Source organism: Mastomys coucha, unplaced genomic scaffold (assembly GCF_008632895.1).
Source record: "Mastomys coucha isolate ucsf_1 unplaced genomic scaffold, UCSF_Mcou_1 pScaffold7, whole genome shotgun sequence".
Taxonomy (NCBI): Eukaryota; Metazoa; Chordata; class Mammalia; order Rodentia; family Muridae; genus Mastomys; species Mastomys coucha.
In genome coordinates, this window is record NW_022196913.1 from 25,557,407 (window position 1) to 25,570,246 (window position 12,840).

The 12,840-nt window shown below is 41.8% G+C and overlaps 2 protein-coding genes across 8 annotated transcripts in view; one reads left to right on the top strand and one right to left on the bottom strand.

Moving 5' to 3' along the window:
- Positions 1-4,008, bottom strand: part of Gpx5 (glutathione peroxidase 5) — a 75,773-nt gene extending 71,765 nt beyond the window's left edge. For both annotated transcript variants that reach the window (XM_031359007.1, XM_031359005.1), the window contains exon 1: positions 3,719-4,008. The gene's annotated coding sequence lies outside the window, so the exon portion shown is untranslated. The remainder of the gene's footprint in view (positions 1-3,718) is intronic.
- On the top strand, positions 1,922-11,059 carry Zscan12 (zinc finger and SCAN domain containing 12). 6 transcript variants are annotated; one of them, XM_031358999.1, is made up of 5 exons: positions 1,922-2,006; positions 3,705-3,856; positions 4,585-5,056; positions 7,716-7,860; positions 9,634-11,059. In XM_031358999.1, the coding sequence occupies exons 3-5, from the start codon at positions 4,655-4,657 to the stop codon at positions 10,593-10,595; spliced, it is 1,509 nt and encodes a 502-aa protein (XP_031214859.1). In that variant the 5' UTR covers positions 1,922-2,006; positions 3,705-3,856; positions 4,585-4,654; the 3' UTR covers positions 10,596-11,059. The 6 variants fall into 6 exon arrangements, with proteins under 6 accessions (XP_031214859.1, XP_031214860.1, XP_031214862.1 ...); XM_031359000.1 differs by lacking the exon at positions 1,922-2,006 and adding an exon at positions 4,346-4,377 and having other exon boundaries at positions 3,795-3,856; XM_031359001.1 differs by lacking the exons at positions 1,922-2,006; positions 3,705-3,856 and adding exons at positions 3,927-3,976; positions 4,346-4,377.
- The last annotated feature ends 1,781 nt before the right edge of the window (positions 11,060-12,840 follow it).

Consider the following 12,840-nt stretch of genomic DNA (forward strand, 5'->3'; position numbering starts at 1 on the left):
AGATTCTGGATGGTTTTGCTCATTTCCTTCACCTGTTTGATTGTGTTTTCCTGTACTTCTTTAAGGGACTTTTGTGTTTCCTCTTTAAGAGCTTCTAACTCTTTACCTATGTTCTCCTGTATTTCTTTGAGGGTGGTATTTATGTCTTTCTTAAAGTCCTATACCATCATCATGAGAAGTGATTTTAGATCTGAACCTTGCTTTTCCTGTGTGATGGTGTGATTCTGGGATCCTGTGACCCTGGGTTTGTTATAGCACCTGGGAGTGTAGCAGCTTCCTCTGGGTGTTGTGGTACTGGCTGCAGAGCCTGGACCCAAGGTCTGCTCAGGGCACCAGCCCAGAGAGACCACAAATGTAATACAGAGTATCTTCTCCCAGAAACAGAATAAATAGTCACTGGTCTCTTCACTTTTAGAAAAATAACACTCATTTTCCTCACTTGTTATGAAAGACCCCCAGAACTGGGGAGATCCTTACTCAAGTCTCGGGATGACTCGACCACCCAATGACTCACGAGAGACCGAACTTGCTGTAATCACATGAGGTTTATTCCAGATCTGGGGTCGAACTCATGGCCTGGCAGGCCAGAGGGATTCGACCATGAGCACGAGGAGTAAGTGGTATTTAAAGGGAAAAACCACAAACTAGGGGGGGTGAAAGGGTTACCAGGGAAACATAACAAGAGAACAATGGAAAATTCCAAAGGAACCCACTACCTAGCTGAGTCAGGTCACAAGGAAGTCATCCTGCACACTCATTGTCTAGAGGAATGTGGTTTGGTCAACGCTATCTTCTTAATGGCTGACTGCTCCTAGGACTAATTAGATAACTTATATCCTGTTGTTTAGTCAATGCTATCTTTTTAATGGCTGACCGCTCCTAGGACTAATTAGATAACTTATATCCTGTTTCTGGAACTGACCAGTCCACCTTCCTGGCTTGTGACAGAGATTTCTTATGCCTTCTTTAAGTAAAGGTTACACATTATACATACATTTCTATTAAATGCCCTCACTTTAAATTCTAAGATTCTCCAGCCTTTCAGTTATTTCAGTGTTGAAAATGGGACTTGGAGTGAATATTTAGCCTCAAAGAAGGGGATTTCTAAAGAAATAAAATCTCTTGTAGAAACATCTGGAATTCAGAATGGAGATGCTACTCAGGCCCCTGGATGTGGAGACAATTATGACCATGAGGGCAGACTGGAAAAGCAGTAGTTAAGTTCATCAGTGGAAAGACCCTAAGTCTGTGCTGAATGTGGAAAAGGCTTCACTTAGAATTGCATTCTCATTGAGCACCAGAGAACACACACAGGCAGGCAGCATGTGGAAGGATCTTCAGCCGGTGGTCAGGCCTGTTCCAGTGCCAGAGACTCTAACACTGTGGAGAAACACTACCAATGCACAGAGTGTAGTAGAATCTGCCCCAAAGGTTAAATCACAAAGTGGGAGTAGATACAATTAAGACAGATAATAATAAACCTTTTAAATCTGTCCCAATGACCTACCAAACATGGGGGAATTTTTTGTTATCATGAGGATCTCACTCTGGACCCTTTTGGGCTCACCATCCTTGGATTTCTATTGAAATAGTTCAAATGAGGCAAACACAATAGTTTGTTGAGAGGACACGTGATATTTAAAAAGGATACAAGTATAACCCAACAGACAGTGGATGAGGTGGCATTGGTTCACCTTGCCACTCTGCTTGTCTACATTGGGTTTTGTTGAGGCTTATCTCTCTGACAACGCTATTGTCTTGCTTTCTCTGCTTACTTCGCTGAAAGAAATTCAAGAACGAACTTCTTGTAATATTCCAGCAGCATGAATTGCTTCTTCGCAGACTCCAATGATTGTCAGAGTCTCCCATTTCTTTTCTGGATTGAACTGCCATAGCTGATTCATGAATGTTGTTTCCATGTGGACCAAGATACCACTGCTGACACATGACCTGCTGATATTCTGACACTGAAGACTGGAATCGCCCCAAAGAACTATTTTAAACAGGTCCATGTTCTCTTTTGCCTATTAACCTTTCCTCTCCACTGTCTCTGGAGCTAGAAGGGAGGTTAAAGGGTTTAGGGATGCTTATTAAAGTAGCTTTTGAAAAATCTAAGCCTATGATAGAGGATAACACAGTCATAAGAGGCAAGAATGTACAATGCTAAAGAGACCACTGTGTTAACCTACACAGTAGGATAGCTATTTATAAAGCCTCTAGAACTGACACCCTCTTTCTCCAAGGGGTGTCTTCCCATTCAGGTAAATGACAGACCCATTTGGATCAAGTCTTATGAAGGGACAATGTTGTATCTTTTTTTTTTTTTTTTTTTTTTTTTTTTTTACCAGAAAGCCTCTGGCTAGTTATCTGATAAAGCTTACATAGTCATTTATTAACGTTATATTCATAGCCTCAGAAATGTGACTTAGATATTATTCTTTTGACCAGTAACCAGAGTCTTGCTGTTTCAGTTGTTGACTATGAGGGGGAAGTGGGTCCATTCCTAATGCCATCTAGGCCCACTAAAATCTACCTTGTGTGAATTGATGTTCCTAGGGGGAAAAAAACCAGCCACATTTGTGTTAGATCTACAAAACTGATTGAATGATTAGAACTTAGGCAGTTGTGGAAAGTTTTAAACTCGCAGGTCCAGAGACAAATCGTCTTTTGCTACATTTAGCTCTTTATAGCCATTCATTGCCCACCCATGTGTCTATGTCTGACTTAACGTCCTCTGCTTATTGGGTACATGCCTTTTAAATGTACTAACAGATCACTTGGTCCCACCTATCCAAAGGCTAAGACTTTTTCAGATGGCTATCGTCCACTTAACTACATTTCCACCATTTTTTTTAAGGTGTCTTGATTTACCACTTTCTTTTGTTCTGGTTATCTACATCAATGTCCTAAGCCACAGTCTACATATCTTTGAGAGCTTGTGCTTGGTTTTTGGTTACCCTCTCCATGTACATTAGCTAAGAATTTTTATTAGCTAATTTTTTATTTAGCTGAGTTGTTTTTTTTTTTTTCCACTTCTAGAATACAGAATTTCTGGTACATGATAAGACCATTAATCACTATTCTTTTTCAGGGCTTTTTTTTTTTTTTTTTTTTTTTTTTTTTTTTTTTTTTTTTTTTTTTTTTTTTTTTAACTCTCCTTTTAAATTAAAAAAAATTTTTAATTCTAGAAAAATAGTTGTGTTTATTGGGATACATATTTAAGAAATATTGACTGCTTTGTTGAATTTTTCTCCCCAAGAAAGCGTACTGCTTCCTATTTATGTTCACATTTGGCTTTTTAACGGGGTTTTAAAGTTGGCCCCAGAAATGTGGCACATCTCTTGAGCTTGAGTATTTATTTTTGTTGTTGCTTTTGTAGCTGTGGCCTTTTCATCCACACTCGTACTTATGAAGGCTGATTTTAGTGTCCATAATATCCTGTTAAGTTACTAAATTATCCTTTTAATATATTTTTCCCATTGACCATTCTGGCTTTCCCAATTTATAATCATATTAACAGCATAAAATAAAGACACTTGAGAATTATTGAAAAGGTCGCCAAATAGCACAATTTGGACTTGAGGAGACTATCTACACTAGGGAAGGATAGGTGAGTTGGAAAGGATCCGGGAGAATGTCTCTTTGAGACATTACTAATGTCAGAGATGCCGAAACACAAACGCGAAACCCAACTTCTTTCCCAGGCGCAAGGACTAACCACTGAGTCGAACTCCGCGGCTCCCTAGAGTGGCTCTGGGAGCAACCGGGCTCCACCGCTTCCGGCCTTTGTGGCAGTCCATGATGGCTTCCGGTTCCTGGGGAGGCTGGATCCCCTTCTCTGCGCAGGAGCGACGCGGTGAGCGAGCGCTTGCTTCAGGCTGGGGGAGGGTGCTCGCTGCTAGCTAGACTCCCTGACTTAGAAAGATGGTTGGAAGCGGGGAAGAGGCCGCCCCGACTGCGGTGCGGCCGCCTTTGGGTACGCCTGGGGCGCAGAGCTGGCCCGGACTCAGGCACGCTGCAGAACTTGTTAGAATCACAGAAGTGGAGGGCAGGAGGAAAGCAGAGTAATCTCTCCAACTTCTAACCTTTGTGAATGATTAAGTCCCGGCTAAAGCCAGTTCGCGAGACTGTACTGTGCATATATGATTTGTATCAGGCATGCAGAAAAATTTCAAAAGCATCAAGGCAGGAGTACCCTACTCTTCTACTCGTTCCGTTATTTATGTATTTATTTATTTATTTATTGTGGTACTGTTATTGAACTTCTCACACACGGTAGGCAGCGCTTGCCCTTCCCCAACGCTGTCTGCTCATTCTAAAATTTGTTTTGTTTGTTTTATTTCAGTTAGTTGTGGTTTACTTTAAAAGTAAGTGGAGGTAAGTTTCTTCCCAAACTTTACTCCCCAAAGTCTTGAAATAATTTGACATCTTTTTCATTTTTGTCTATTTTTGTGAAAGCCCATGTACTTCCCGTCAATACAGTAATTAACTGGAGGGCAGTCTTTCAACTCTCCCACTTAGATCTTAGAATATGTGGTATTTGCTTATTGTAGTTTGTGTTAGTAATGATGACTTATCCCGTAGGTCCACTCGGTAAGAAAATTTACCAAGGAGTTATTACTTGAAAGACTGATAAATCTTTTATATAGCTGTGATGGCATCTACAAGTGATACCAAGATCTGTAAGAACCAGGATGGACTTCTGGAAATAAAAATGGAGGAAGAGTGTACGTATACCACCAGACAAGATAGGAGCCTACAAAAGAACACTTATAACAGAGACGTCTTCCGAAAATACTTCAGACAGTTTTGCTACCAGGAAACATCTGGACCCCGGGAGGCTTTGAGCCGACTCCGGGAACTTTGCCGTCAGTGGCTGCGGCCAGACTTGAACAGCAAGGAGCAGATCCTGGAGCTGCTGGTGCTGGAGCAGTTCCTGACCATCCTGCCTGAGGAGCTGCAGGCCTGGGTGCAGGAGCAAAACCCTGAGAGTGTGGAGGAGGTAGTGACTGTGCTAGAGGATTTAGAGAGAGAGCTTGATGAACTAGGATACCGGGTAAGAAAACAACAACAACATGGGTCCTGCTTCCTAAGCTCAATTGTGAATTTGTAGGCCAAAGTGAAGTATGCCACTATTTCACAAAGCATATTGACATTTAGGTGGATCCATCCAAAGGGGACTTTAGTTTCATGGGAGTTTTGAGTTGAACTTGCTATGTGACACATCCTAGCCTTGCACTTGTAATCTTCCTGTCTCACGTCCTGAATGCTGAGATTATGCACCTCCACTCCTGTCTAGTCCTAGCTTATTTCTACCTTCTTGTCAAAGGGATTATATATTTCTGTGCTAAGCTACAAAGTTCTATCTGATGAATGTATTGCTTAGTTCAGAAACACGAGGCGTATACTACAGAGGGAAGATACTAGAAGGAGAAGGTATTAGAGAGATGGTGTAATGGGGTGGAAAGCAGCCTCTTTAAAAGGAGGTTATGTAATATAAAACAAGTAATTAAGAAATAGGTTTTGAGCTGTGTGGGAGCACATGCCTGTCAACTAGCACTCAGGTGATGGGAGCAGATAGATTGAGAGTTTGAGAACAACTGGGCTATATTGCAAGACCCTGTCTCAGAAATAGCAACAGTTGGGATGTAATCCAGTGCTAGAGGACTTGCTTAGTGTGTGCAAGGTCCTGGGTTTAATCCACAGTACTGTAGTAGCTGTGTACACGGTCATGGGGCTGTTAATATTCCCAAGTAGAAACATTGGTGGATGATGCCAGCTGTTAATCCCTCTTTCTCCAGATCTGTCGGAGGACAGCAAGACTTCAGTGGTGTGAATTTGATGAATTCTTCACCAGTGCTAGGGTGGGACTTGTCACCCCAGTGTCTTAAGAAACCTCTTACCTGTGCTGTAAGCAAGCTCAAGGAACTCTTGGTTGGCCAAGCTAGACTTAGCTGGGATCTTTATTTGGTTTGTCAGTGCCCTATCTGGCGTGAAAAGAAGCTTGCTCACATCTCTCCAGGAAAAGTCATACAACATATATCCACTGCCCCGAATTCTGCATTAAACAGTTAGAAGGTGGGGGTGGAAGTCACTATCCTGAATGAATGAGATTCGAGAGCAGAATGGAAAGTTAGATGGGAGGGTTAGTGTGGGGAATGCATGCTTGAGGGATAGAAAGCCCATTTGTGTTGGAAAAGTGAAGTTTGAGTAAGAAAGTTGAGATACCGAGTTTATGACATTGACCGTAAACCTGTCAGTTTGAATTTTCCTCTAGTACAAGAGCTCTAAGTCTTTTCTCTATAGTCTAAATAAGCTATAAAAATTATATAAAAGAGGCAGAAGAAGAATCATTTATAACCCTTTTTATTTTTGTCTTAACTACGACAAGGCTGGTTTTCAATTCTGAGCCAAAGAGGACATTTGGCAGTTTTTTAGAGAAATTCTGGTTGTTATAACTGAGGAGCACAGTGATGATTCTACACATCTTACAGCGTACAAGCCAGCTTCAGACATCAATAAATGAATTTACCAAGAGCATGTCAAAAGAGCCAAACTTAGGACATCGCAGTATGAAGAGAATGAACTTGTGAAGTAAAAGAAGTGTTATCTGGCATCCAGGTATAAAATAAACAGGAGAGAGAAAAGGAGCCAGAAAGTTGAAAACAGGGTCATGAATTCATAAGTACATGTAAGAGAACTGATAATGTTATTCTTGACAGCGTTAAAGGCTGCCCGTGGCCATTCTGCAGGTTTTCATGGAATACCAGTTTTGTGCCACATATCAGCAAAGGCACTTGGAATGCACCAGTGAATATCGTATACAAGTTACTCTGTAGATTCTAGTCTACTGAGAAGACAGAGGGAAAAAGATTCCACAAATGTGTAAGGTGTTAGATGTTGGTGTCAAAAGCATAGAGAAAGGGGTGGTAAAGGACACGAGGGTCACACTGTTCAACAGACAGGTCACAGCACAGGCCTTAAGTGCTGCCAGTATGTCCAGGGTCACACCATTCAACAGACAGGTCACAGCACAGGCCTTAAGTGCTGCTAGTATGCCCAGGGTGGACACGAATTTGTAGAGAAGATGAAAGAGTTAAAGAACTTATATATGGACTTAGAGACCATTATAAAGACAGTAGATTTTGGCAAGTGGAAAGTCAGTGTCTCGTTTTGAGCAGAAGAGAAATATAAAGTGAATTTTAAAATAATCACTCTGGTTGTTATATTGGGTAAATTCTAGGTGGTGGTGAGAAGGCCTGTAGGTCTAAAGTTGAATGAATGGAAATCATGTTAGGAAGCTATACCTATTAACTAGAGGTAGACAGTTGTAAATCACCCCGTGTGGATGCTGGGAACCCCACATCCTAGCCCTCTGAAGAGCAGCAAGTGTTCTTCAGCCCCTTCCTCCAGAATTCCTTTTTTCCTTCTCTCTGCTTCCTTTTCATCTCTCCTTTCACCTCTTTCCCATCTCCATTCTTTGAGCACTAGGCAAAGATGTAAAAAATAATAGAAAATCAACAAAATGTAGCAGTATCCGGGAAAAGAAGGTTCCCTGGAGAAGGCAACATTTTCAAATGACCTTGAAAAATGAGTGAGATGGAGACGGACTGATTGCTGTGCTGAAAAAGGTCATTCAGTCTTGCGCAGGCAGGCAACTGTGAACACTGCACTCTTGTTTGCTCTTCATAGTGTGCTTCTCTCATTTCTCTCAGGCCTCCGTCCAAACTGAAGAACAGGAAATGTTGTTGCAGGAGACGAAGCCTTTAGCAGCAGAGCAGAAACCCAATGTGTCCCCTCAGTCTGTCAGAGCCAAGCCGGGGTGTGAACTTGCAGACCGTGAAGCCCAGGAGGAGCAAGGTAAAGACGAATGGAAAGGAAGGGGAAGCAGGGCTAATAGGACCCCATGGCTCGCTGGTGCTTCCTACTGTTTCTCATTAAAATCGGGAGGGCTGTCCAGAAGTCTGATGCTCATGTGTTGACGTCCATGTGCCATGGATTGTCACCCTTTAGTTATCTACCCCACTTTCTTCCTTTAAACCCAGGACCTCATGCATGCCAGACAAGCACTGTATCTCTGTAAGGTGTATCCACAGCCCCCTTTGCTTCTTATTAAACTAGTAGTTTTCTAAATTCTGGCTTTATTTTGTTTAGGTTTACTTAATTTCATTCTTCTGGGAATTATAATCCCTTATTCTGACCTCTGCTATTTGTAGACTTTGATCTATTAAGCTGCATTTCTGTCTTCCACTTGGTCTATATCCTTAGTTCTTTCAGTAAATAAGTTTTTGTTACATGGTGTCTGCAGCGCCGTAGTAGTCTGAGAAAAAGAAGCATTTCCCTGACCGAAGGACCGTAAAATGAACATGGCAGTAATGGTAGAGGTGGTGACCACATGGGGACTCACTGCCTTCCTCATTTCTGCTAACTCTGGTTTTTAATTTTTTAATAGGTAAACTGTTTTATGCTTTAAAAGAAGGATTTATAAAAATTATCCAGTGAAGAATTTCTGTGCCATTTAATTCATCTCTCCCCCCAACTCTGAAGTAAATTGTCACTTTTTAAATTTTTTATGTGTCCTTGAGATTTTTTTTTTTATAGTAAACATTTTCTTTTCTTTCATACTATGATGGTAGACTTTTGTGCCTTCTATTTCTTAACAGCTGCCTAGCATTAAAAAGTATAGACAAGGGGCTGAAGAGAGGGCTCAGTGGTTAAGAGCACTGACTGAACTGCTGAATTCAGTTTGCAGCAACCACATGGTGGCTCACCACCGTCTGTAATGGAATCTGATGCCCTCTTCTGGTGTGTCTGAAGAGAGTGGCAGTGTACTCATATACATAAATAAATAAATCATTTTAAAAAAGTATAGATAAAGCACAAAGCAGGTTAGCCAGCTGCTACTGATGGTATTTGTCTTTAGCATTTTCTTATAACACAAATATTGCTGTGGTAAATAACATAGCATAGATTCCTATCTGCACTTGCCAAAAGTTATGTACTATATAACGTGAGTAGTTACTGTGAAATTGCTTTCCATTAACAATTTGGATAGATTCATACCAGCAATTTGAGATACCCATTTTGTGAGTACAGTGTAATACCAAACTAATTAGGTAAATACAGTGAGTGAAAAATTATACCTTATGCTGGCGAGATGGCTCAGCATTTAAAGTACTTGCTATGCAAAGCTGACGACTTGAATTTATCCTCAGAATCCACAGTAGGAGAAAACCAACTTCCAAAAGTTGTTCTGATTTCCAAACATGTGTTGTGGCATGTGCATATGCAAACATAAAATAATTTAAAAAATTTAAAATTATATGTGCTATTTAACTCATTTTTGCCTGGTAATGGAGTCGTATCTCTCTTGTGATAAGCACTGCGTTTCTCCTTTCTTGGAAATCATATAGTTTCCCTTTGCCCAGTTTTCTCTTGTTTTATTATCTCTTTATTCATTTTTGGGGTGCTTTATATATTTGTTTTATCTTGTATCCTAATGTAGTTTTGTAGTTTGTAGTAGAAACTCTGTGACCTTATGTAACTGTCATCTGAGTACTTTTATGTTGTTAATATCATAAGCTACCATTCACTACCTGGGGAGTAGGTTAACATGCAGGCTGCTTTTTGTAGTTTCAGGCACTGAGACTGGAAATGAGTCCAGGAATATAGCGCTAAAGCAAGGCCTCTGGGAAGGAATGGAAGCAGAGCAGAGCCCCTCCAGCAGATTAGCAAAGGATGCAGTTGAGTGTGAAGAAACTCGTGACCCTGGAGAAGAGTCTTGTGGTGTTTCCCGTGAAGACAGCCAGCCTTTGCGTAATGAAAACGGTGTAAATTCTGCTGAGAACTCAGACCACGCTAAACACCAGAGCATCTGTCCAGGGCGAAAAGTGCATGGATGTGATGAGTGTGGAAAGACTTTCAGTCAGCACTCTCGCCTCATAGAGCACAAGAGAGTCCACACTGGAGACAGGCCCTACAAATGTGAAGAATGTGGGAAAACCTTCCGATGGAGGACTGTTCTTATTCGACACAAGGTGGTACACACTGGAGAGAAACCCTACAAATGTAATGAATGTGGCAGGGCTTTTGGCCAGTGGTCAGCTCTTAACCAACATCAGAGACTTCACTCTGGAGAAAAGCACTACCACTGTAATGAATGTGGCAAAGCCTTCTGCCAGAAAGCAGGCCTCTTTCACCATCTCAAGAGCCACAGAAGAGACAGGCCGTATCAGTGTCTTCAGTGCAATAAGAGCTTCAACCGCCGTTCCACACTCTCTCAGCACCAAGGAGTTCACACTGGTGCAAAGCCCTATGAATGCAATGATTGTGGGAGAGCTTTTGTTTATAACTCGTCTCTTGCTACCCATCAGGAAACCCATCACAAGGAGAAACCCTTCATTCAAAGTGGTCCTACTCAGCAGCAGAGGAACCACACCAGGGAGAAGCCCTACAGGTGCAGTGTGTGCGGGAAAGCATTTGTTCAAAAAATAAGTCTTACAGAACATGAGCAAATTCATACTGGAGAGCGACCGTATAAATGTGCTGAGCGGGGGAAGGCCTTTATTCAGATGTCAGAACTCACGGAACATTAGGGAACCCACACTGTGGGAAGGCCCTACAAATGTGACTGGAGTCAGAACTTAGTAAGCTCCAGAGAATTCATAATAGAAGTGGTTTCTAAAAGTGTAATGAATGTGGGGAGTTGTTCACACAGAACTCAACTCTTTTTTTTTTTTTTTTTCTTTTTCGAGACAGGGTTTCTCTGTGTAGTCCTGGCTGTCCTGGAGCTCACTCTGTAGACTAGGCTGGCCTCAAACTCAGAAATCCACCTGCCTCTGCCTTCCAAGTGCTGGGATTAAAAGTGTGTGCCACCACTACCCAGCAGAATTCAACTCTTAACTCATCATTAGACTAATCACAAAAGAGCAAGTACTCTGTGATGACTACAGGGAAGCCATCTCACAGTGTAGGCTGGTGAGAAATACTGTATTTATAATGCTTTGTGGCAACACTTCAGCCTTTGCTGCTATGAGACCATAAATATTTAATGAACTCCCTCTGTGTACTGTCCTTTGTATGGGGCTGTGAAGGAAGTCTAACTCCAGATTTCTTAGAACATTTACAATTTGGTTTGAGCTCTGGAAGTCTACCATAATTAAAGTGAAGGACAGTAGAGTTGATGCTCAGTGTGTTTTAGAATTAAGTAGAAGAAAGTAAGTATCATAAAATTTGAAGGATAGACTCCTTGTATACCTGCTAAGGAAAGCAGGTATTTTTATTGAAAATAATGGTTTAGTGGGTAGATCTGAAAGAGAAAAGGAGAAAACATTTGGTAAAACAGATGAGCAGAAGCAAGAGTGCAGGTAGTGTGGGAGCCAACCTACTAGGGAGTTGTTTGAAGTGCTTAGCTGATGGGCATTAGATGGAACTAGCTTGAGGACAGAGTAGGAAGATGGCCCACGAATGCTAGCCAGCGTTTGCAATGCATTGACAGAGCGCTCTGCTCACTTGTCTCTAAAGTACCTCTAAGTGCAGATGTATTGTAGAAATGATACTGTCATACATATTTGTTTATCACAGCATATCTCAAGATGCTGAAGCAGGAGGATTAGGAGTTTAAGGCCAGCCTGAGCTACGTGAAACCTAAAGAGAAAGAGCTGGCTCAGCAGTTAAGAGCGTTTGTTGCTCTTGTAGATGACCCGGGTTTGGTTCCTATCACACACATGGTGATGACTCTGTTCCAGGGCATCTGATGGCCTCCTTCTGACCTGTCGGCATGAGGTACACAAGTGGTACATATACGTATGTACGTGCAGGCAAACCACTCCTACACATAAAAAGAGCAGATGACAGCTGTTACACCACAGGGAGGAAGACCAGAAACCAAGTTCATGTATCTGGCTGTCACATCCATAATACTCTAACATGGGCAAACATCAACATCACGCGTGGTGTCATGTGTTTAAAATGTCTGTGTGCACTGAATGAGGCCCTAGGTTCATTCTCAAAGCTTTGAAGGCGTACCTGGCCATGGAAGTGTTGTAGTCCCAGCCTCTCAGAAGACCGAGACAGGATGTCTCGCTAGCCTTGCAAACACAGTATGAACCTGTCTCTAAGTGTTCCTGTCCCACTCAAAACGCTCAGTATGTGTGTGGTGTCATCGTGACTCTGGATGAGATACCCAGAACATTTGTCCCTCACTCCACAAGGTGAACACCATTAGGGCCGAAAACTAGAATTTTGGTGTGGTCTTTCCATTATTTCAAGTCTAAATATTTTATGGATGGGGAAAGGACTGGAGAGATGGTTCAGTAGTAGTTAAGAGCACTGGCTGTTCATCCAGAGGATGCGAGTTCATTTCCCAGCACCCACACGGCAGTTCAGACCTGCCTATAACTCCAGTTCCAGGACTTCTGATACCCTCACACAGACATGTATGCAGGTAGAAATGTCAATGAACATAAAAATAAATTATAAAAACAAAAAAAAAACCCCACACATCATAAGGTCTTTGTGTCCTAGTTCTGTTGATACTGGGTTCTTTATTCTTGAGCATCAGTGTAGCCTTTTGGTTCACATACTTTTCTGAGTGCCTAAAAGATGTTGCTGCTCTCCAATAGGAGGCTGCTACTCACTACCCTTGTGTTGTTGAGTCAGAGCAAATGCTTTGGTTGAGAGCCTATGATGATTTTATTAGTGAGTAGTTGGGCCATGTGAAACGTGGCTCCTGGATCATTTTTAATCACTATTAAGATAGCTCATTATTTTTCTCTTACCTTGCTACACAAACTTGCCATTTAAGACTTTATCTCAGCACAACTGCAGTCTACTCTTACC